This window comes from Entelurus aequoreus, linkage group LG08, assembly GCF_033978785.1.
Source record: "Entelurus aequoreus isolate RoL-2023_Sb linkage group LG08, RoL_Eaeq_v1.1, whole genome shotgun sequence".
In the NCBI taxonomy this organism is placed as follows: Eukaryota; Metazoa; Chordata; class Actinopteri; order Syngnathiformes; family Syngnathidae; genus Entelurus; species Entelurus aequoreus.
This window is the reverse complement of record NC_084738.1, coordinates 66087898-66115056: the sequence shown is the minus strand read 5'-3', so window position 1 is coordinate 66115056 and position 27159 is coordinate 66087898. Positions and strand designations below refer to the sequence as shown.

General features: G+C 37.7%; 1 protein-coding gene across 1 annotated transcript in view; it reads right to left on the bottom strand.

Annotated features, from left to right (window-relative positions):
- The window catches only part of LOC133656425 (RIMS-binding protein 2-like), a 92629-nt gene extending 71468 nt beyond the window's left edge, over nt 1–21161 (bottom strand). The window contains exons 1-4 of the mRNA XM_062057504.1: nt 21077–21161; nt 14030–14109; nt 6738–6810; nt 6621–6676 (exon numbers count right to left, since the gene is read on the bottom strand). Coding sequence (XP_061913488.1) covers nt 6621–6676; nt 6738–6810; nt 14030–14109; nt 21077–21161 — 294 coding nt within the window. The remainder of the gene's footprint in view (nt 1–6620; nt 6677–6737; nt 6811–14029; nt 14110–21076) is intronic.
- Between the last annotated feature and the right edge of the window lie 5998 nt (nt 21162–27159).

Genomic DNA, 27159 nt, shown 5'->3' with positions numbered 1-27159 from the left:
TTTATGTATTTATTTTTATATTGTTTTACTTTCTTTTGTATCCAAGAAAATGTTTTTTATTTATTTATCTTATTTTATTTAATTTAAAAAAAAAGGGCCTTATCTTCAACAGACCAGGTTGTCAATGAAATTAGATTTGTTTAAAGGGTTTTTTAAACCAGGCCCAGTCCAGATAATGTCCAAGTCGGACTCAGCAACACACACCTTCATTCATGTACACAGAAAAAAATTAGGGAACACAACAGATTGCATATAATTTATAAACAAAATTACATTTTCAAAATAAGCATTTATGTACAGTCCAGATTATGTCCAGGTCACTCAAATTAGGGAACACAACAACAGATATCATATAATCTATAAACATAATTATACTTTCAAAATAAGCCTTTGAGGACTTCTCATCTTTTTTTTAATGTTTTTTGGCATCATTATCGTTTTCAACCATGTAACTTTCTAAAGTTAGAAAATACTGAATAAATGTTTTAAAGAAAGTAATACTAAGTGAATATATGTTTTTGGCCTTAAAAATAAACATTTTACCGAGTACTATAATTAAATTGACTAAATCATGATTGTCAATGAACTTCATGATTGTCAATGAACTCTCCTAAAATAACAGAAACCACATTAAAGGCCTACTGAAACCCACTACTACCAACCACGTAGTCTGATAGTTTATATATCAATGATGAAATCTTAACATTGCAACACATGCCAATACGGCCGGGTTAACTTATAAAGTGCAATTTTAAAATTCCCGCCACACCTCCGGTTGAAAAACTCCTTTGGATATGATTTATGCGCGTGACGTCACAAAAGCAACGGAAGTGGTTGGACCCCATCGGACCCGATAGAAAAGCCTCTTGTTTTCTTCGACAAAATTCCATATTATTCTGGACATCTGTGTTGGTGAATCTTTTGCAATTTGTTTAATGAACAATGGAGACTGCAAAGAAAAACGTTGTAGGTGGGATCGATCGGTGTCTTAGCGGCTAAGTACAATACTGTAATATCTGTGATATTTGCATTAGTGTACTGTCTTTAAGGGTTTGGGGAACGCGCATGCGCGAGTGAGTTGGCGGAGAACTTGTGTGTGTGAGCGTGAGTTTTGGCTAACAGCAGCTCGTGTATGTGTGTGCGTTACTTTTTGAACTACAACCAGTTACCGCTTTTTAATAAAGCGATTGAGCAGCGCTTCCTCGTCTGTGTGACTCCTTCTCCACTGCGGGGCATTACAATACTTACAGCAACACAACAAGGACTACTTACTACGCCTAGCCGATGCTTGCCGCCAAACCCACGGATGAAGTCCTTCGTCGTGCCGTTGATCGCTGGAATGCAGGTGAGCACGGCTGTTGATGGGTTTCTATCTTCATTTGAGAACGATGCTACGCGCTAGCTCAGTAGCTAAGTGTGTCACCGATGTATTGTCTTAGAGATAAGTCACTTTAAATGTCCATTTCGCGTGCTCGACTCTCATTTTCAAGAGGATATAGTATCCGAGGTGGTTTAAAATACAAATCCGTGATTCACAATAGAAAAAGGAGAGAGTACATAGTTCTGTGAGGTCTGGTTGCTAAGTTAGCTTCAATGGCGTCGTTAGCACAGCATTGTTAACCTTCGCCAGCCTGGAAATCATTAACCGTGTATTTACATGTCCACGGTTTAATAGTATTGTTGATTTTCTATCTATCCTTCCAGTCAGAGGTTTATTTATTTTGTTTCTATCTTCATTTGAGAACGATGCTATCGCGCTAGCTCAGTAGCTAAGTGTGTCACCGATGTATTGTCTTGGAGATAAAAGTCACTTTAAATGTCCATTTCGCGTGCTCGACTCTCATTTTCAAGAGGATATAGTATCCGAGGTGGTTTAAAATACAAATCCGTGATCCACAATATAAAAAGGAGAGTGTGGAATCCAATGAGCCAGCTTGTACCTAAGTTACGGTCAGAGCGAAAAAAGATACGTCCATCACTGCCTCTCAAGTCGTTCACTGTAACGTTCCTCATCTACGAATCTTTCATCCTCGCTCAAATTAATGGGGTAATCATCACTTTCTCGGTCCGAATCTCTCTCGCTCCATTGTAAACAATGGGGAATTGTGAGGAATACTAGCTCCTGTGACGTCACGCTACTTCCGGTACAGGCAAGGCTTTTTTTATCAGCGAGCAAAAGTTGCGAACTTTATCGTCGATTTTCTCTACTAAATCCTTTCAGCAAAAATATGGCAATATCGCGAAATGATCAAGTATGACACATAGAATGGATCTGCTATTCCCGTTTAAATTAAAAAAAATCATTTCAGTAGGCCTTTAAGCTTCATAAACAAACCAATCCTTAAACACATTTTTTGAACTTCCACCCAAAACAAAGACACAATATGACAATACCAAAACAAATGCAGGGTGGATTCAGGCTCCTGACAACAAAATCGGCAATCATCTGACTCTGTCATATTCCATAATTTTAACATTTTCCCTGTGGGTAAGAAGTTATAAATAATTTTAATTTGAAAATAACGATTTTGCACATCGATAGTGGTTTTATAGATTAGTTTGAATATGGCATCCCATGGCAACGGGCAGTCAAAAAAGTCCTCCCATTTTCCATTTGTGTTGTATGAGGCAGCCTTCAAAGATTTCTTTATTAAATAAAAATTATATATTTTTCTATTTATTTTAGTTCCTTTTTGCCAACTAGAATTTCTTATTAGAGGTTTACAAACTAATAATTTAGTAGTTCCATAATTAATTATTTGTTTCCATCTTTTCCCAATTACTCCAGTTAGTTGATAAAACACACACTAGATGTGGTGAAATTTGTCCTCTGCATTTGACCCATCCCCTTGGGGAGCAGTGGGCAGCAGCGGCGCCGCGCCCGGGAATCATTTTGGTGACTTAACCCCCAACTCCAACCCGTGTTGCTGAGTGCCAAGCAGGGAGGTTATGGGTCCCATTTTTATAGTCTTTGGTGTGTGACAATCATTGGTATCTTTAATCTTTAAAATGAAAAGCTTGAGCAAGCATCACCATACATAGCTCTAAATTCATTCATTCATTCTAATTTTACCATTCTCATTGATAATATCATTGACAAAAATGATTCCTCTTTCAAACATATTTTTCCAAAAGAAAGGCTTTCCATCTATTACAATATTAGAGTTCATCCATATTAACTGCTGCAAAATATCGTCTCTTTTTTCTGGCACATAAAATTGAAAACACCACTATGAGTGGATTGTTTCCTTTATGAACCCCGCCATGTTTCCCGGCAGACTCTCTGGGAGGGGATCACTTGTAAAAAAGGATACAATTTCTTTTGATACAGTACATGTTTTTTGTCCAACAGGACATTTGTGTACCACTCAATGTTTAAATACATCTTTGGAACAATTGATGCTTTTAAAGACAGACACATAGCTTCAAGGTTGAGAAGTTTCAGGCCCCCATATTCATACTCTTTGTACAAAACCTTTCTTTTAATCTTTTCTGGTTTGCCGTTCCAGACGAAATCGAAGACCCTCCGCTCATAAATCTTAAAAAAGTTTTGTGATGGAGCTGGTAATGACAAAAACTAATAAATAAATTGAGGAATAATCAACGAGTTGGCAATAGACATTTTACCATACAAGGTTAGGGATTTCCCTTTCCATAATTGCATAATTTTGTCCAGCTTTCTTAGTCGATTATCATAATTTACTGAGCCTAGATCTTCCAGATTTTCTGGGACAACAACACTAATATGTTAACTGGTCCATCTGTCCACAAAACAGGCACTTTGCATTCCATTCGAAAGGACGTTCCCTTTAGATTTCCGATCCTTAACATTTTACATTTATCATAATTAAGCTTAAGGCCAGATTGCTGTGAAAATATGTCCAAAAGATTAAGAAGGTTCCGCAAACAATGAGGAAAAATCTTATCTTTGTGAATCAGCCTTTTCTGACATGAACTTCATCAAGAACAAACACAGAACACGCCTCACTGATGCACATCTGCAAGACTCACTCAGAGTTGCAGTGTCAAGTTACACACCAGAGTACAACACACTAGTTAACAGCATGCAATGCCAGGCTTCCCACTAACTGACAAAGAAACAGATAACAGATTTGGTGTCCAGTTCAAAGTGTGACATGATTTAAAAATTTGAGAGTTTACTTTTGTATTTTACATGAGTTATTATTTGTACAAACATGGTGCAAAGTAATTCATGATTTGTTAAAAAATGTTAGTGGCTAGCTAGTTAAAATGGGATATTGTGATTTCACAAGACTGTCTTAGAAGTGATCATTTGAAAATGTTCAATTTGAAAAATGTGCACTTAGAGTAAATATAAAAATAAAGTGTTGCATATTGATATTTATCTGTTTCTATATATATTTATTGTTAGAAATCATTAAGATGATCAGTGTTTCCACAAAGATAAATATCATTAATTATTAATAATAACAGAGTTAAAGGTAAATTGAGCAAATTGGCTACTTCCGGCAATTTATTTAAGTGTGTATCTAACTGGTAGCCCTTCGCATTAATCAGTACCCAAGAAGTAGCCCTTGGTTTCAAAAAGGTTGGTGACCCCTGATCTACACTAATCAATACATATTAATAATAATATAAATGTTTCTTAAATACATTTAACTAAAATTAAAGTGCAAATTAAAACACAGCCTCACCACTTTAGTCATATTTTTTGGGCTTAGGAAACTTCTTTATGACTTTAGCTCCAGACTTCTTCTGTTTTTTGTCATTACTGCCACAAGTGGTGGAAGAGTGTATATAGCAAAGTTTATAGTTTATAGCAAACACACAAAATATGCAATATTTCCTCCAAAAAAATTCAAAGTGGAATCTTTGGTACAAAGTAATTGGAGCCCTAAATATGCCAGTAATCCATAACAACATTGATTTGGATTCACTATTATTTTTTAAGCAATGACAGTTTAAACAAAAATCCCATTAAAATTCTCAGTGATCCAAAGAAGCCATATTCATAAAAGTGTTAAAATACTTTCACGTCCTAAATCTCTAGATCAACTTCAGATTTGTCCACTGAATATACGTTTTTATTGTTTTTATGTTTTGTTTGTTTTTTGCTCTGGCAAAAATACATGTGCAATATTTTCACCCCAAAAAAAATTCAAAGTGGAATGTTTTTGAATATGTCAATAATTCATAACACCATTTATTTTGATTCATTATTATTTCTGTGGAATGACAATGTTCAAAGACAAACATCTTGCATAGCAGCTTTGTGTCATTATAGTCAACATTACAACTTTTTCTTGTCACATTTCACCTCTTTGATATTTTTTTCCACTTTTTATGTTTTTTGTAATAGTATTTTTAAAATGTCCGTTAAAAAATATCAGTTGCGGACAACAAAAGGCCCACGGGCCGCACTTTGGACACCCTTGTTGTAGCTTTACTGGGTCACAGCATTAGGTACACACACTGGGATGGATAAAGTGCTGCTTTCAATCATGATGAATGTCACTACATGTGGCACTTACTGCAAATGTGGACAAATAAACACAAAAATGGGGGAGGACATGGAGAAGGAAAAAGCAATAACACACAGGGTGCTTGAAACAGACTGGGGGAGAATGCCCATATAAGGACGTCATGGTGTCATGAGGTGGCAGCCTGGAGACTGTCTGCTATAGGCACACACACACATCAAGTTAACTTTCAGTTTCGATTCCTAGCAAGGTGGACAAAAGCACTCTCTCTCTCTCTCTCTCTCTCTCTCTCTCTCTCTCTCTCTCTCTCGCTCTCTCTAACTCTCTCTCTCTCTAGCGGTACGCAGGCTCCATCTAGTGGTAAGCCAAAGACTCACTTGATTAAAATACAGTGTTTTATTTCCCTAAATCCAAACACAGTATTACTGTTCCAACTGTGTGTAATGTTACAGTAGCCAAAACTGTCAGCTCAGTCACCAGAATTGTACAGTAACAGCAGTTTTTTTTTAAAGCATATAAAAAAATGAATAAATGGAATAGAATGGAAAAACAATACCACTGTTTTTAGCAGTAAAATTCAAGCAACAGAGCAGCCTTTTTTTATTTATTTTTACCTTAAAATCTTGTTGTTTTAATGTTTTTTGTTTGTTTTTTAATGTGTCTTACTATATATGGAAAAAAACAGTACCAAAGTTGATTTTACGGTAATAAACTCAGTCGGCGGAATTGAACCGTAAAATCTATTGTCAATTTTACAGTCTACAATTTGAATGATCATTTGTTTTGAAATCATAAGTCAAGCAGATATTTAAGTACAGTATTTATCTTTATTTTAACAAAAAATATTTTTCGGAATACATGATACTACAATATTTTGATTTTGATAATATTGAATTTTAAAAGATATGCAATTGCATGCAGTACATGATTTTTAATGTCAAAAGGGAAAGAACAAATATATTTAGTATGAAAAGACTAAGCATTTTATTAACGCATATTATTTCCAGGCTTTGCAGATTTTGCCTCCGGGCCTTGGGTTTGACACTTGTGCTCTAAACAGTCACTTTTCTTTAAAATAATACACAAGGAGAATGTGACTAACCTTTCCTTTGCCCTGTCAGGTCAGTTTGGTTTGTAAAAATATCCTGGCAAACCGACAATGAATAAGAGGCTGCACAAATGTCGTATTAGTATGTCAGGAACAGGCTGTGCACCTGTGTCAAGTCACACAGCGTCATGTAGGTGTACTGACACAATGCACTACTGCAGTCTCACCTGTAAAACTGTTCCAGGTTCTCCGCTTGCCCTGAGTCTCCTTCTGCTTCAGCCACTCAGAGTCTGACTGGACCTAGGAGGACAAAGCACAGGTGAGAAACACATGCAGTCAAAGAGCGAGTGAATAAAGAAGCCATTCTTTCACTGGATGTGTCCTTGGTTGTGGTCAAAGAAGATGAACACAATCAATGTTTCCTTATCTGTGCACTCACACACATGTATTATTAGTAACATCGAGTTAACTTTCACTTTCTATACCTGTCAAGGGGATGCAACCGATGTGGGCAAAAGCATGAAAGCAGGGCCACCGTTTTAGAGACTGTTTTAGATCGCTCAGCTCACATCGCTGACATTTAGGATAGGTCTTTATTGTCATTGCACAAGTACAACGAAACTTTGTTTTCAGCACAAACCCGTTCAAGATTGGACAAAACAAACAGTGAACAGGGTTACAGAACAGGAACGCTGATGGCTCGCCACAAGGCGCCCCGTAAAAGATGGGAAAAAGGTAAAACGCTGGGGAAGGATGAGTAAAAAAATACAATCTAGACTGGGCTCCTAAGGGGGCCCAGTCTGGAGTGGGAAAAAAACTCCATAGCAAAGCACATATACATCTCGAAATATTTAGAAACAGACGGAAGGGCAAGGTCATGATGGTAGGCCGCAGCTCTCGGGCGCTGACCATCCATTCATCACCCCTATGGGATTTGCGTCCAGGGCGTTGGGTTGGGGGGGTGGCTTGTGTATGTGTAAGCCCGTAGTGTGTCTCTGTTCCACGGCCTTGATGTCTGTGCAGCCGATAAGTCCAAAGTCAACAACAACAGGTGTGTGTCCATCAGAGACAAGAAGGGAGTTTGTTGTGTCTTCGCTGCACTGTCCTTCGGGAGAGTCTCGACGCCAGGGAAAATCCAAGTTAGAATGTTTTGTATGCGAGTGAAAATTTGCTTTTCACTCTAAATTGTCTATGACTGGTCCTCAAAACTGCGGGGCAGACAATCCGTGTCCACAGTTCTTCCCGCATCCTCCAATCTTTGTGGCAGCTTTGGGGTACTTTGAAAACTGCCAGCAACTTCCAATTTGTCAACAAGCCACAGCAACGCTTACTCCAATCAGCAGATGTCCTGTTGTCATAATTACGAATAGGTAGATATCTTCACGTCCTCGACAGAAAAGGGTCGCCAGGCACGCGGCACTCCTTCTTCTCCCAAGAGTCCGTCGTGTGTCCAGCAACAACCGCTTCGTCACGACAGCAGGTTCCCCCAAACCCAAGATCTTGTCAATCTCGTTGAGGCCAGTTAAATAGTTCCAATGTTTAGATTTGGAGAGCAGTGCAAAAAGAGGCAACAAGAAAGTTAAGACAAGACAAAGAAGCAAGCAGGAGAGATAAGGGAGAGGAAAGGGGAGCGTCCACCCTCGATGAGTGCCAGAGAGAAAAACATTGTTCTCTTGTTTGTACAATCAGTTGTTAAACTTCAGTTCCAATCACTTCGTTGTTTTACACAGCCTTAGAAGGAATGACTCTGGGAGGACTAAAAGAGGCGGTCCTAGTAGGATTGTGTCAAATGTGTGATATCATGTGCGATACAATCAATCAATCAATCAATGTTTATTTATATAGCCCTAAATCACAAGTGTCTCAAAGGGCTGTACAAGCCACAACGACATCCTCGGTACAGAGCCCACATACGGGCAAGGAAAACTCACCCCAGTGAGACGTCAATGTGAATGACTATGAGAAACCTTGGAGAGGACCGCATATATATATACAAGCAGTCCTGCAGTGTTTATGTGTGTGTTACCATGTGCCATACAAGCAGTCCGGCAGCATGTTTACTTGTGTGTAATATCATGTGCAATACGAGCAGTCCTGCAGTGTTTGCTTGTGTGTGATATGTGCGAAACAAGCACATGTATATGTATATATTCATATATATATATACATATTCATATATACAGGGTTTCCCGCAGCACTCTGTTGTTAAGGCGGCCGCCTTAACAACAAAGAGCCACCGCCTAAACTAAAGTCTTAACAAGCTTCTCCGCTTAGTTCTGCTTCTGCCTCTGTCAGTACGTCTCTGCAGCACCCAGCATTGTCCCTCCCACAGAACCATCTGATTGGTTACACGCAGAGCGGTAACAGCCAATCAGCAGTGCGTATTCAGAGCGTATGTAACAGCCAATCAGCAGTGAGTATTCAGAGCACATGTAACAGCCAATTAGCAGTGCATTTTCAGAGCGCATGGAGTCAGTGCTCAGGCAGGCAGAGAGGAAAGACGGTGTGGTGAGCAGAAAGGTGTTTAGCAGCTAAGCATAATGCAGCGGACTCTCCCCAAATTATAATAAACACTTCCAAGTCAACTACTAGTAACATCACTATGAGCCCGTTGACGTCCTAGAAACATACGCGGCAGCTCAGCTCGCTCGCAGTCCTTGAGGTGAAGGCTAATTAGCTTTTAGCATAACATTAGCTCACTGTGCAGTGTGTGTGTGCGTGTTATGGACAGCAAAGCCTTGTCTGTCTGAGAGAAAGACAAGCATTATTGACCTACAGTTAACAACTAAGTTATTTCACTTTACCTTTTTCTGTGTTGAAGCAGCAAAAAAGGACATTATGTTAAATGGAGAGTTTCTGTCTCTGCCAGTTGATATAATAATGTAACTGCATCATAAAGCCTACATGAACTCCATGGTGTTCAGGGATGAATAGTCTCTCCTATTGCTATTGTACTATTTTTTCAGCTATAGTTACATTAATCATTAGTAATGTAGCAGCTTAGTTTTGAATGACAGGGTCCCTGCTATCACATGTTGATAAAAAATATAACATAACATTTACATAATAAAAATCAACTGCAGGCTTCCCAAATGCTGTAATAAATTAAGCATGATGAGTTGAACATATGTCAACATGTGGCCCCACTTTTAACTGTTTTTCTCAAACGCTTACTCACAGTAAGTCAATAATTTGACTTTGTAAGTCATTATTTTGACTTAGTAAGCCATTATTTTGTCATTATTTTGACTTAGTAAATTATTAAGTCATAATAATGACGTACTTATCTCAGGTAATCTCAGGTAATGAGGACGGTTTTGTTTTTAATTTACGGAAAAAATATCAAAATATATATCGTATATCACCATTCAGCAAATGGAGCAGAAAACACAACCAAAAGTTGTAGGCTTCTTCACGCGACGAAGCCGGCCTACTTCACCACAGTTTGTAGTCTATTGCCCCCCCCCCCCCCCCCCCAGGCTGTGGTGGCAGCGACGAGGTGGAGACGTGATGGCGACAGGCCGAGTTACACCGTTCCTTACACCCACTCACCCACTTCCCCGGTCCCCTCCCCGTGGAGAGTCACCACCTTAACTAACAAATTTTCTGGGGGAAACACTGTATATACTGTATATATATATATATATATATATATATATATATATATATATATATATATATATATATATATATATATATAATCTCACATACCTCTATCTCACCTACTGTAGCACTTAATGATTTATTTAAATGAAAAGAGTGTGATAAATAAAGTCTATAATAATTATGAATTACTTCTGGCGTGGGTGGTCCTACTTTGTTCAGCAGTACTTGAACGCACCATAAAGCACCTCCATGTCTTTTCCTCTGGGGAAAGATGGATCATCATAATTCCCTGCTAAGAGAGCACAGCTTGTATCTTCAATGTAAACAAGTAAATAACTTAGTTTGTGTTTATAGAAGTTTGGCTTGAGGTATGTCGTTTTTAAAGAGGAAAGACCAAGTACGTCTCTTTTTTTCATGTTAGCATTTAAACTAGCGAGCCTGCACCAGTCAGTGTGTTTTTTGATCATTTTAATTCGATTTAATACTAACCCTCTGGAGTTTTGTCGCGGTCGTCATTATTACCGTTTATCGTTACATCCTCAACAATATACTAAGTCTTAAAATCCGAACACCACCTAAACACTGTTTATCGTGTGAATAATATGAGGACATGTTACATCATGTGAATAATATGAGGAAATGTTACATAAGGCTGCAGCTAACGATTATTTTTCTATCGATTAATCTATAGATAATTTTTTCGATTAATCTATATATTATTTTTTCGATTAATCTATAGATTATTTTTCCTTTTACCGATTATTTTTTTTATTTAAAAGGAAGATGAAAAAATAAATGTAGGCCAGTTTTTTCAAATGGCATGGCTTTTATTTACCAAAAAAAAAAAGTATGGCCACTCAGTCAACATTGACAACAACATGACAAAATATTCTGTAACAATGTAAACATTTAAAACTTTTAACATTTAACAAAATTAAAAGTATCTTATTTGCTTTTTAATGTGCAAATATAAAAGTAAACATCCAGCGCAAATCTTAATATTCTGCAATAGTATAAGCATTTCAAAAGTAAAAGTATTGCTTATTTTGCTTTAAAATGTGCAAAAATAAAGATAAACACCCCAATAAGTTTTTCAACTTGTTTAAATCGGGGTCCACGTTAATCAAGAGCTGGACGAAGTGGTTGGGGAGAGGGAAGTCTGGGCTTCCCTGCTTAGGCTGCTGCCCCCGCGACCCGACCTCAGGTAAGCGGAAGAAGATGGATGGATGGAAGTTGTTGTTCAGATTAAATAAAATGACAAAACTTTTCTTCTACATATAAAAAGTGCAACATTAAACAGTTTCAAGTCAACTCAGCCTCAGATTAACTTTTCTTCCCCCCCCCCAGCCTGCCTAATTTGGCAGTAAGAGGTGGGAGCTGTTTGCTCGTCTTTCTTTGTTGAAGCGATGTTTACTTGGGGGTGGTGACGCTTCAAATGGGTTAGCATGTTTGACGTGTTGGCAGAAGCATGCCTTACCGCTGCTGAACAATGTCGGCAAACCTCCGTCCTCCGCACCGCGCAGCCATAGTGTTCCCAAACGGGAGATCTTAACGAGGCAGGAGGGTCTTCCAGCTCTGGCTTTTTATTTGTTGTAGTAGCCCGGTCGTTGCTAACATGCCGTGTGTTGTGCCTCGGTGTGCATTGTTTACACAACGTGCGCTACGCTACTTAATATGTCCGTGTGGAAACTCGTTCGGTACACCTCCGAACCGAACCGAAGCCCCCGTACCGTTGTACTGCTATGACAGACCATTTCCGCTCGACACAGTGTGCATACAACAACATTATTAGGCCGTTTATTGAAATACTCCCACACTTTTGGCATGCTTTTTTCCCCTCGCTCGCACCGCTCTTCTGCTTTGCGCTCCGCCATGACGGTAGTGTGACGTAAATATGCGACGCGTCGACGCACAAAAACGGCGTCGACATATTTACGTAATCGATGACGTCGACTACGTCGACGCGTCGTTTCAGCCTTAATGTTACATCATGTGAATAATATGAGGACATGTTACATCATGTGAATAATATGAGGAAATGTTACATTATGTGAATAATATGAAGACATGTTATAGCATGTTAATAATGAGGACATGTTACATCATGTGAAAAATATGAGGACATGTTACATCAAGTGAATAATATGAGGATATGTCATGTGAATAACATGAGGACATGTTATGTCATGTGAATAATATGAGGACATGTGACGTCATGTGAATAATGAGGACATGTTACATCATGTGAATAATATGAGGACATGTTACATCATGTAAATTATATAAAGACATGTTACATCATGTGAATAATATGTGGATGTGTTATATCATGTGAATAATATGAGGATGTGTTACATCATGTGAATAATATGAGGACGTGTTACATCATGTGAATAATTTGAGGACATGTTACATCATGTGAATAATATAAGGACATGTTACATCATGTGAATAATATGAGGACATGTTACGTCATGTGAATAATGAGGACATGTTACATCACGTGAATAATTTGAGGACATGTTACATCACGTGAATAATATGAGGACATATTACATCATGTGAATAAACTGAGGACATGTTACATCATATAAATAATATGAGGACATTTTACATCATGTGAATAATATGAGGACATTTTACATCACGTGAATAATATGAAAACATGTTATATCACGTGAATAATATGAGGACATGTTATATCATGTGAATAATATGAGGACATGTTACATCATGTGATTAATCAGGTACATGTTACATCATGTGAATAATATGAGGACATGTTACATCATGTGATTAATACGAGAACATGTTACATCACGTGAATAATATAAGGACATGTTACATCACGTGAATAATATGAGGACATGTTACATCACGTGAATAATATGAGGACATGTTACATCATGTGAATAATATGAGGACATGTTACATCATTAACATGAGGACATGTTACATCATTAACATGAGGACATGTTACATCATTAACACGAGGACATGTTAAATCATGTGAATAATATGAGGACATGTTACATCATTAACATGAGGACATGTTACATCATATTAATATGAGGACATGTTACATCATTAATATGAGGATAGGTTACATAAATAATATGAGGGCATGTTACATCATTAATATGAGGACATGTTACGTCATTAATATGAGGACATGTTACGTCATTAATATGAGGACATGTTACATTATTAATATGAGGACATGTTACAAGTATGAACGTTGATTGGAGGTTGAGAGGGAGATTCATCAGCACATTTCTAGACGAGACAGAGCAGCTGACGCCAGCGTTAAGACGTGTCTCTCTTCATCCGTCTTGAAGGTGCGTTCTCCTCCAGCTCTGCATGCCGGTCCTCTCATGAATTCATTAAATGCACACGCTCACAAAAGATAACTTGGCTGGGAGACAAATTCTGTGTCTCATGATGACTTTTATCTCATCTCACTCGACAAGCTGCAAGTAATGATTTCCCTTAATGAGTGAACTAATTCATTATCATGAGGAGCAGTCATTCCCAGCTCCAACGTGCCACGAGAACATCTCACTTCACTACTTGGTCACTTCTGTAGGCCCATAAAACTGTTTCCTCTAAACCATAACGCTAAATATGTCAGATGATGCTGCTGCCAAGGATCCCAGGGAAGGTCCCACCCTTGTGTTTGTGTGTGTGTGTGTGTGTGTGTGTGTGTGTGTGTGTGTGTGTGTGTGTGTCCCCACCTTGTCGGTGGACAGATGGAACCTTTTTGTGGAGCAAATGCTCCAAGCGGAGTCCTTTGGATGGATGTCAGAAAAAGGAAGCCTTTGTGAAACGTGCCTGGACTAAATATCACAAGTTGACCATTGTCTCAATTTGTGTGTGTGTGTGTGTGTGTTGTACAAACAGCACCTGGTCATACTTGGATGCCTTCAGGTGACAGCCGATTGGTTGAAGGTTCAGACGGTGTTTCTCTTGCAAAGCCACATGAAGATTTGCCCTCTGAAGGGGAAAAAGCCAATAGGGTTGTGAACGATAAACCGATGCGACCGAGTATTCGGTTCAACAAGTGAGCGATTAGATTGCATCGGTAGCAGACTCCTCAATCAATGCGAATAATCCATGAATTCCTAGCTGAATCGGTTATAGAGTCATGGATCGGTTATCGCGAGACTTTGCATGGGTCGTCCAGATTACAATATGCGTCAGCGTCTCTAAAACAATGCGAGAGCTGAAGCTACTCGCCAAACGCGGTAGCCGCCTAGCTGGTATTAGCACGAGTGATAAACAAGAGACAACACGGAAAATGAATGTGGAGGAGAACGAAAGCGTCAGTCTGACCAAAGGTGATAATGGACCGAGAAAGATTTTCAAAAAACCCACTACAGTGGTGGAAAGAGCAGCAGGACTTGCCACTGCTGTCATCCCGGGGTTGTGCCGGGAAACACACTCCTGCCGTAAAATGCACCCCCTGACGCGGGAGCGCGCTGACGTCACTCGTCTCGAAAAGTATATATAAACTCGGCTGTAATGACCGAAGTGGCTGAAATCGCCTCTTTTAAATAGCCTCTTTCGGCATAAAAAAGTACATAAAGTGAAATAATCCAAGTTTTCTTTACTTGTGGATGGATTCAAAATTGTGAGCCTTTAATGATTTCGCCGTCATTCAAGTGGCTGAAATTGCCTCTTTCGGCATCAAAAAGTACATCAAGTGAAACACACGGAATCTGAACGTGTGTTCAGTACTGCGGGAGACATTGTTTCCACAAAACGTAGTCTGCTCAAACATGAGCATGTGGATCAGTTGATTTTCCTTAAAAAAAAATCTGCCCTCCAAAAAAACAAGAGGACAGTGATGATGAAAATGCACAGGCATAGTGTAAGTGAACTACTGCTTTTTGACTTGGGAAACGGTACGTCTCACACAGTAGTTTGATTTTTCTTTTTACATATGTATTTATGTTCTCTATTCTTTTACACAAAGCACTTGTCACTGTGCTCATTGTTGCCACATTTTGAGATGTGTACTAGGTGTGTAACTTGTTTACATTGTAATGTTGCACCTTTGTTACCTACCTCTAGTGTTCAAAACACTATATGCTCAGGTTGAAATATTGAATCTTTGTTACCTACCTCTAGTGTTCAAAACACTATATGCTCAGGTTGACATATTGAATCTTTGTTACCTACCTCTAGTGTTCAAAACTATGCTCAGGCTGAAATATTGCACTTTGTTGTTACTATTCTCTGCTACTTTTACCTCTGGAGTTCCCATCCTACAATTCAGCCAGAATTTTTTTGGTCCATGTCTAAAAATAAATACATTGACATGTGATTTTGTTGTTCTGTTTTTTTTGCCATTGCCGTAAAGCCACAATGCTTGGGGATTTGGAGTCTTGAATATTAACCGTCAAATCGAATCGTATCGTTCGGAATCGAATCGAATCGGTCTGTAATAAAAGGATATCGTTTTTGAATCGAATCATAACCTGTGTATCTAGATGCATATCGAATCGTTTATCAGAGAGAGATGTACAACCCTAAAAGCCAACAAGAAAAGAGCATGTTAGCTTGCATGCTAACATGTTATGACATACAGCAGAGGAGAAAAGAGCATGTTAACTAGCATGCTAACTAGAGATATCCGATAATGGCTTTTTTGCTGATATCCGATATTCCAATATTGTCCACCTCTTAATTACCGATTCCGATATCAACCGATACCGATATATACAGTAGTAGAATTAACACATTATTATGCCTAATTTTGTTGTGATGCCCCGCTGGATGCATTAAACAATGTAACTTTACCATGAATTGATTAACGTGGACCCCGACTTTACCATTTACCATTACCATTACCATACCGTTACCATTTAGTGGTCAATTGTACGGAATATGTACTGTACTGTGCAATCTACTAATACAAGTTTCAATCAATCAAAAACAAGGTTTTCCAAAACAAGAGAACAACTTCAACTCCAGTTATGGAAAAAAGTAGCGGGGGGTGTATATTGTAGCGTCCCGGAAGAGTTAGTGCTGCAAGGGGTTCTGGGTATTTGTTATGTTGTGTTTATGTTGTGTTACAGTGCGGATGTTCTCCCGAAATGTGTTTGTCATTCTTGTTTGGTGTGGTTTCACAGTGTGGCGATTATTTGTAACAGTGTTAAAGTTGTTTATACGGCCACCCTCAGTGTGACCTGTATGGCTGTTGATCAAGTATGCCTTGCATTCACTTATGTGTGTGTAAAAGCCGCATATATTATGTGACTGGGCCGGCATGCTGTTTGTATGGAGGAAAAGCGGACGTGACGACAGGTTGTAGAGGACGCTAAAGGCAGTGCCTTTAAGGCACGCCCCCAATAATGTTGTCCGGGTGGAAATCGGGAGAATGGTTGCCCCGGGAGATTTTCAGGAGGGGCACTGAAATTCGGGAGTCTCCAGGGAAAATCGGGAGGTTGAAACCGATACTGATAATTTCCTATATTATAATTTTTAAAGCATTTATCGGACATCTCTAATGCTAACATGTTATGACAAACAGCAGGGAAGAACATAACGTGTTAACTAGCCTGCTAACATGTTATGACATACAGCAGGGGAGAAAACAACATGTTAACTAACATGCTAACCTGTTATGACATACAGCAGAAAAGAAAAGAGCATGTTAGCTAGCATGCTAACATGTAATTAACTACAGCAGAGGAGAAAAGAGCATGTTAACTAGCATGCTAACATGTAATTAACTACAGCGGGGCGTCCAAACTATGGACTGCTGGAGTCTTTAGTCTGGCCGTCACAAGTCTATTAAGAAGTCAGGCCCGCGGTGGGTTTGAGCCTAATTTTGATTATCGGTGAGGTTAGTCGCAACAATTTTTCCGCCATCTTGTGGTGGGTGTTAGTATTGAAGGAGTATTATTTTGAAAAGTTACTAAGCACAGTATTACTTGATATGACCCGATCTAAACAGCTTGTCCCACTCATGGCGCAAATAAGTTACAGCCAACACATAAAGTCAACACACATGACACTTTGTGGACTTTAGAAAACATGTCCAAGCACCATACATGATTTAACATTACGCCCATATAAATCCAAGGAAGGCGGGGCACACCCTGAAAAAGTGTCCACCTCATGGCAGGGCCAACACAGATAGACAACATTCACACACTATGGACCATTTAGTGTTGACAATCAACCTATCAGGTACATGTCTTTGGTCTTTGGGAGGTTGGAGGGGCCTATTCCCAGATGCATGTCTTTATATATAAAGCAAGACAACTTGAAATATCTTTGACGCACAAAGGCGTGCGCCGTTTATTCAAACAAAGAGCAGAAGTATCTTTTTACATAAAGCAACTCAAAATGGCGGTCACAAAAAACCCCCACCTTTGGGTAAAACTCTTGGGGGCCGCACTGAATTACTCACTCTTAACTGCATACATGAATGGTAAACAAGAACAACATTGTTATGTGCACTATAGAACAATGGCAGTGAATAATGACGACAAAGTCAAGTAAACAGGTGTGGTGAATTATGTCCTTAAAGCAACCGCTACAACATATTATATATACATATGTTTGTATGTAATCCATATGTGTAAATATATTATATTTGTATATCTATATTATATTTGTATATATTTTATATTGATTTAATACATATATATGTATAGGCATGTGTGTGTATATGTACAGTATATGTATGGATGTATGCGTCTGTGTATGTGTAAATATATATGTATGTGTATATAGACAAAACCCATACATACATGTATGGGTGTATGTATGTACTGTATGTGTATGTATATACAGTCGTGGTCAAAAGTTGACATACACTTGTAAAGAACATGATGTCATGGCTGTCTTGAGTTTCCAATAATTTCTACAACTCTTATTTTTTGTGATATAGTGATTGGAGCACATAAAAACTTGTTGGTCACAAAACACATTCATGAAGTTTGGTTCTTTTATGAATTTATTATGAGTCTACTGAAAATGTGACCAAATCTGCTGGGTCAAAAGTATACATACAGCAATGTTAATATTTGGTTACAAGTCCCTTGGCAAGTTTCACTGCAATAAGGCGCTTTTGGTAGCCATCCACAAGCTTCTGGAAAGCTTCTGGTTGAATTTTTGACCACTCCTCTTGACAAAATTGGTGCAGTTCAGCGAAATGTGTTGGTTTTCTGACATGGACTTGTTTCTTCAGCATTGTCCACACATTTAAGTCAGGACTTTGGGAAGGCCATTCTAAAACCTTAATTCTAGCCTGATTTAGCCATTCCTTTACCACTTTTGATGTGTGTTTGGGGTCATTGTCCTGTTGGAACACCCAACTGCGCCCAAGACCCAACCTCTGGGCTAATGATTTTAGCTTGTCCTGAAGAATTTGGAGGTAATCCTCCTTTTTCATTGTCCCATTTACTCTCTGTAAAGCACCCGTTCCACTGGCAGCAAAACAGGCCGAGAGCATAATACTACCACCACCATGCTTGACGGTAGGGGTGGTGTTCCTGGGATTAAAGGCCTCACTTTTTCTCCTCCAAACATATTGCTCAATATAGCTCAATTTGTGTTTCATCTGACCACAGAACTTTCCTCCAGAAGATCTTTGTCCATGTGATGTCAGATGAAACAAAAATGGAGCTGTTTGGCCACAATACCAAGCAATATAAACTTTTGACCACGACTGTATACGTATGTGTATATAAACAAAACCCATACATACATGTATGTGTACATGTATGTATGGGTGTATATATATATATTTGTATATGTATATGTATATATATATATATATATATATATATATATATATATATATATATATATATATATATATATATATATATATACATATACATATATACATGTATATATACGTATATACACATACATACATATATATATATATATATGCATATATACACATACATACATATACAGTATATACAGTATGTATGTGAGCGTGTTACTTTACATCAGGGGTGCTCACACTTTTTCTGCAGGCGAGCTACTTTTCAATTGATCAAGTCGCGGGGATCTACCTCATTCAAATATATAATTTATATTTACTTATTTATGAAATATATGTTTTTGTTAACAAGTTAAAGGTGTTTAATGATAATGCAAGCATGTTTAACACATATAGTTAATATTTTTAATAAATTAAAGGTGTTTAATGATAATACAAGAATGTTTAATACATATAGTTAATATTATTAACAAGTTAAAGGTGTTTAAAGATAATGCAAGCATGTTTAACACATATAGATTCCTTTCTTTCATGAAGACAAGAATATAAGTTGGTGTATTACCTGATTCTGATAACTTGCTTTGATTGGAATCAGACAGTGGTGCTGATAACGTCCGCATTTTCAAATGGAGGAGAAAAAAAGTCCTCCTTTCTGTCCAATACCACATGAAAGTGGTTGGTTTTTGTCATCTTATTTGTCCAGCTTCCATACTCCTTTGTATACACTTTACAAGAAATACATTGGCGGCAAACTCCGTAGCTTGCTAGCTTGTGCACGCCAGCTTTCGGAGACTCTTAGCGCAGGCAGGAAGAAGCAGAGCTTTTATTGTGAAGGCAGGAACTGTGCAGTCGGTCTTTGGAGTTTTGACGACAGGTACGGCGCTAGAGTCTGTTGAAATAAAAAGTGTTTCTCGCCTTCCTGTCTGTACATTCTTCTTAATAATGAGCATCTCAGAAGACCCTCGGGTGCCGTGAATGTCAATCAAGTGACGAAAGTGACGTCATAGTGAAGATTTATGCTCGCTCATTTTTAGGACTATTTTTTTAATGCCTGGCTGGCGATCGACTGACACACCCTCCGTGATCGACCGGTAGATCGCGATCGACGTAATGAGCACCCCTGCTTTACATGCAGTCGGCCATTTCAAAAAAAATGTTTGCCCAGTGCAACCCCGAAGTCCGAACGTGTGGACTCCCCTGACGTGGAGTATGTTGCTAGGCAACACATTAGTGACGCCAAAAGTGGACTCAACACGACTTGTGTCTTCAAATGTGTTACGTAAGTAAGAGATGAGACTTTAAGACGCTGCCTTGACGACAGAAGCTACTGGAGCAGTCAGGGAGGATGAAGGAAGTGTTGAGGAAAGAGAGAGAGCGAGAGACCATGGCTGCTTTGGGGATAACACCTTGGAAAACGTTATACCACTCAGGAGAAGCAAGAGCAACCCATGAAGGATTATTATGTCACACCAGAAGTACAGTAACTAGAAACATCATGAAGTCATGGGGGAAGGTCTGGGTTCCATTCTTTCACAACTAAATCTTTCAGGACAATTGTCAAACTGACAACATTTCAATTTGTGACATCACAATCTATATATAATAATTTATAAATCTAGAAGGATGGTTGTTTGTATAAATCTATTTATAATAATCTATATAAATCTGAAAGGATGGTTGTTTGTATAATTCTATATATAATAATATTTATAAATCTAGAAGGATGGTTGTTTGTATGAATCTATATTTTATAATCTATATAAATGTAGATGGATGGTTGTTTGTATAAATCTATATATAATAATATATATACATCTAGAAGGATGGTTGTTTGTATAAATCTATATATAATAATCTATATAAATCTAGATGTTGTTTGTATAAATCTATATATAATAATCTATATAAGTCTAGAAGGATGGTTGTTTGTATAAATCTATATATAATAATATATATACATCTAGAAGGATGGTTCTTTGTATGAATCTATATATAATAATATATAAATCTAGATGGTTGTTTGTATAAATCTATATATAATAATCTATATAAATCTAGAAGGATGGTTGTTTGTATAAATCTATATATAATAATCTATATAAATCTAGAAGGATGCATCCAAGATTGGTTTTATGTGTTCTTCGTGGTCACACACCAAGGTAAGTGTTGCCACAAAGAACACATGAAACATTAAAGGTGAGTGTTGCCAACCATGCTGGGGGCATCCCTCTCCTCCTAAACACTCATTTAGCCTCTGGTCCTCCATCTGTTCAGTCGCCAGCGTCTCAGTAGGCATGTAGTTGACTGTAGATCCGTACGCTTTATGTGATCATTCCTACGTCTACAGGAAGTCATTTAGCACAAAAAAATATTTTGAAATTGTCTACCCTTTCCTCTCCTTATGCTGGTCACACACTGCTGTGGGGTGGCCTTGGAATTGTGCCTGTCATTTACAATCCTTAACATTTGTTTTTCTTTTTTTATGTATTCCAACCCCTAAACAAACACTAGCAAGAGTCAGCTAACAATATAGGTAACAGGAAAACGCTCTAATAAAACATCCAAAAACCTCCATCCAGTTTTTATACACACGCTGTAATTATATATGTCACGTAGTAACATTCATAACAACATGTAATATTTACATATTTTGATCATTTTAAAGTGTATTCATTTCACAGACGCATCACAACGTTCACTTTCCCTTCAACAACAACAAGACTACTAATCATGGCAGACTTGATGAGAGACAACAAAGACTACTTTGGGATAAATGATGATCTAGAAACTTCTATTTTTGAACCTGAATATAAGGAGGATAATCTACAAGTTTTAGAAACCAAACAGATGCAGCTTTAGTCAAACACTAAGCATCATGTAGCAGTATTGCTAAGGGATAACAAGATTTACAAACTGTGGAGGGAGATGTAGCCAGCGCTGCCTGCAGGAGCAAAAGTCACCGCCTCTGTCCATGGTGCTGAGGACAGAGCACCATCAGACGGGGGCATAGCAGTGCTGACGGCGAGACACAGCACTGCCACGCCCCCGTCTGATGGTTATCGGCATTTTGAGGTTTCAGCCTTTTTTTTTATTAGTATCGGCTCTTTTACAACAGAAATACATGAGCAGATACAGTACATATACAAACTGTGTGATTGCAGTATTTAGTATTCAAATGTACATACACATCCTGTGTGATAGCAGTATTTAGTATTCAAATGTACATACACATATCGTGTGATAGCAGTATTTAGTATTCAAATGTACATACACATACTGTGTGATAGCAGTATTTACTATTCAAATGTACGTACACATACTGTGTGATAGCAGTATTTAGTATTGAAATGTACATACGCATACTGTGTGATAGCAGTATTTAGTATTCAAATGCACATACATATCCTGTGTGATAGCAGTATTTAGTATTCAAATGTACATACACATATCGTGTGATAGCAGTATTTAGTATTCAAATGTACATACACATACTGTGTGATAGCAGTATTTACTATTTAAATGTACATACACATACTGTGTGATAGCAGTATTTAGTATTGAAATGTACATACACATACTGTGTGATAGCAGTATTTACTATTTAAATGTACATACACTTACTGTGTGATAGCAGTATTTAGTATTCAAATGTACATACACATTCTGTGTGATAGCAGTATTTAGTATTCAAATGTACATACATATACTGTGTGATAGCAGTATTCACTATTCAAATGTTCATACACATACTGTGTGATAGCAGTATTTAGTATTGAAATGTACATACATATACTGTGTGATAGCAGTATTTACTATTCAAATGTTCATACACATACTGTGTGATAGCAGTATTTAGTATTCAAAGTACATACACATACTGTGTGATAGCAGTATTTAGTATTCAAAGTACATACACATACTGTGTGATAGCAGTATTTAGTATTCAAAGTAATAATTAGTGGGGTGAAATGTAGGAGAAACGGATCTCCAAAGGAACCCTTTTGAGTCACAATTGAAATGTGGGTGGTTGATGAGCCTTCTGTGTGCCTGTGGGTGGCTATATCTCTCTAAGGCCATTGGGGAATGTATGTGGTTTTAGGTTGTGATCTCTTACTTTATTTATTATTATTATTTAAATTGTTAGGAAGAAAAAAAAAACATTATTTGATGTTTGTTGGACAATTCATGTCGTTCGTACGTGTCTGAAAATCAATAAATGTTTAAAAGTAATAATAATTAGTGAAGTAGATCAATGATAAGCACTGCTCATTCACCAGCACGTTTGTCCTTCTTGATAAAAGTTCTCTTTTTGCTGAAGCCCATTTTTAGGAATAACAATGACTCTTATTGTCAATGATTCTGCCCAAATAAGTTTCAATGTCCGACATTTATTTGAGTTCTTCTTGCCTCTCAAATCTTTACATTTTTGCCAGGAAGTCCAGTTTTTGTCCTTATTTCCTGGCATCTCCCGGTCCTGTTTTGTGTGTTTTGGCTACTGCAGCCATGGCGTCGCTCGATAAACCTCCATCCGCAACACTCGGAGCGTGGGCTCATTAACTCTAAAGCAGGGGTGTCCAAAGTGCGGCCCGGGGGCCATTTGCGGCCCGCAGCTAATTGTTTAGCGGCCCGCCACACATTCTGGAAATGCCATTGCAAAAATCAAAAGAACATAAAAAAAAGTGGAATGAGGTGAAATCTAACTACAAACCCCATTTCCATATGAGTTGGGAAATTGTGTTAGATGTAAATATAAATGGAATACAATGATTTGCAAATCCTTTTCAACCCATATTCAATTGAATGCACTACAAAGACAACATATTTGATGTTCAGACTGATAAACTTTTTTTTTGTATATATAATAATCATGAACTTTAGAATTTGATGCCAGCAACACGTGACAAAGAAGTTGGGAAAGGTGGCAATAAATACTGATAAAGTTGAGGAATGCTCATCAAACACTTATTTGGAACATCCCACAGGTGAACAGGCAAATTGGGAACAGGTGGGTGCCATGATTGGGTATAAAAGTAGATTCCATGAAATGCTCAGTCATTCACAAACAAGGATGGGGCGAGGGTCACCACTTTGACAACAAATTTGTGAGCAAATTGTTGAACAGTTTAAGAAAAACCTTTCTCAACCAGCTATTGCAAGGAATTTAGGGATTTCACCATCTACGGTCCGTAATATCATCAAAGGGTTCAGAGAATCTGGAGAAATCACTGCATGTAAGCAGCTAAGCCCGTGACTTTGGATCCCTCAGGCTGTACTGCATCAACAAGCGACATCAGTGTGTAAAGGATATCACCACATGGGCTCAGGAACACTTCAGAAAGCCACTGTCAGTAACTACAGTTGGTCGCTACATCTGTAAGTGCAAGTTAAAACTCTCCTATGCAAGGCGAAAACCGTTTATCAACAACACCCAGAAACGCCGTCGGCTTCGCTGGGCCTGAGCTCATCTAAGATGGACTGATACAAAGTGGAAAAGTGTTCTGTGGTCTGACGAGTCCACATTTCAAATTGTTTTTGGAAACTGTGGACGTCGTGTCCTCCGGACCAAAGAGGAAAAGAACCATCCGGATTGTTATAGGCGCAAAGTGTAAAAGCCAGCATTTGTGATGGTATGGGGGTGTATTAGTGCCCAAGACATGGGTAACTTACACATCTGTGAAGGCGCCATTAATGCTGAACGGTACATACAGCTTTTGGAGCAACATATGTTGCCATCCAAGCAACGTTACCATGGACGCCCCTGCTTATTTCAGCAAGACAATGCCAAGCCACGTGTTACATCAACGTGGCTTCATAGTAAAAGAGTGCGGGTACTAGACTGGCCTGCCTGTAGTCCAGACTTCTCTCCCATTGAAAATGTGTGGCGCATTATGAAGCCTAAAATACCACAACGGAGACCCCCGGACTGTTGAACAACTTAAGCTGTACATCAAGCAAGAATGGGAAAGAATTCCACCTGAGAAGCTTAAAAAATGTGTCTCCTCAGTTCCCAAACGTTTACTGAGTGTTGTTAAAAGGAAAGGCCATGTAACACAGTGGTGAACATGCTCTTTCCCAACTACTTTGGCACGTGTTGCAGCCATGAAATTCTAAGTTAATTATTATTTGAAAAAAAAAAAAAAAGTTTATCAGTTTGAACATCAAATATCTTGTCTTTGTAGTGCATTCAATTGAATATGGGTTGAAAAGGATTCGCAAATCATTGTATTCCGTTTATAATTACATCTAACACAATTTCCCAACTCATATGGAAACGGGGTTTGTAGAAAATGTTGCAATGTTAACACAAAGCTGCCATGCAGGCTGTTTTATTTCTTTTGTCTATCTTTATGTTCCTTTTCTTGCCATTGCTAAAAAAAACAAAAAAAATCAATAATAATGAATTATTGTCATCTTCAAGGCTCCAATTACTTCAAATATTTCACATTAAAATGTTTTATGTGAAAAAATATTGCATATATTGTGTGGTTGCCATATAAAAACATCCAAGTTTTCTTTGACAAAAGAGCATAAAACAAACAAAATAATAGCTCAAACGTAAAATCGACAGATATATCTGAAGTTGATCTCGTAACTTAAGTGTTGAAAGTAAAACAAGTAATAATACAAAATAATCACTTTATGAGTGGGGTACCTTTTGGATCCCAAAGATATTTAGTGGGATTTTATTTATCTTTTCACTGTGATTAATCAAAAATAATAATGAAAATAAAATCAATGGTGTCATGCATTTTTGATCTTTTCAGGGCTCCAATTACTTCACATCAAACATTGCTTTCTGAATGTTTTGGGCGGTGGGGGAAATACTGCATATTTCAGTTTTACTATAAAAAACAAAGTTGTCTTTGACAGAAAAGGCATATATAATAATAGGCAATAATAATTTGACTTGTTTTTAAAATTTTAATGACTGAGACCCTTTACGGGCCCCAGTAGCCCTAAATGTTAAAAAAAAAAAATCTATATATTTTGTTATGGTTTGAAAATGAAAAATATCAAAATGGCCTCCGCATGCTTTAATTTTTCCGTGTGCGGCCCTCGGTGGAAAAAGTTTGGACACCACTGCTCTAAAGGCTTAGTGGCCACATGCGTGGACAGCACCTTTTAGCTCTTATTTCCAAAAGTGTGTACACTACTGAATTAGGGGTCTTATGGCCGCTTATGTAGACACTTATACTGCCATCTGGTGGTGTCAGAAGAGTATAACATACAATGGAATTTGGAAAAAAAAGTGTAAAAATAAGAATTAGCATGTCACTAAACATGAAGTACATGTTTGTGTACTTATGGACTAAGTACATCATATCAAAAGATGATTCTTAGTTTTTATTCTAATTAGGGTCCAATAAGCCCAAATAGCAAAGACAAATTAAAAAAGTATGTAAACAAACAGCTTGGGCCTTAAGATGTTAAAGGAGCGCCACGAGTTTCATGATCGATCAAATAACGCGACAGAGATGGATATACATGAAGACGACAGAAAATATATTTCAGACAAAAATGCAAACGTTGTGTAAATATGTTGACAAATATGATTGGATTATATAAGTAAGGAAGAGCAGGCAGCAGCTCACACATTCTCATACTTTCTGTAACATCCAGAAAGAAATGTTGTCAGCCATCTTGAAAAATGTCTCAACTATAATCTACGTGAAGGAGCCCAGAAATTATTTTTTATTTTATTTTTTTAATGTTGACAATATTTCAGGAGGAAACCTTACATAGTGTTATAAAATGGTATACAATGGAGTAGAAGAGTTATTGTGATGTAGAGAAATGTCTTATTTTGACCAATTTTCATAGGAGATGTTCCATATTTAGAAACAAAATGTTGATTCTCATCTAGACACACCTAGTAAAAGTGTTTGATGATTTTTGATGATAAATTAAACACAACATTAGCGCCACATAAAACATTATGGGTCTGATTTACTGAGATCCAAACAGCGTGTGCAAACAATAAAATAGTGTGTACTAGGGCTGCAACTAACGATTAATTTGATAATCGATCAATCTGTTGATTATTACTTCGATTAATCGATTAATAATCGGATAAAAGAGACAAACTACATTTCTATCCTATCCAGTATTTTATTGAGAAAAAAAACAGCATACTGGCACCATACTTATTTTGATTATTGTTTCTCAGCTGTTTGTACATGTTGCAGTTTATAAATAAAGGTTTATAAAAAAATAATAATACTAATAATAATTATTAAAAAAAAAAAAAAACTCTGCGCATGCGCATAGCATAAATCCAAGAAATCGATGACTAA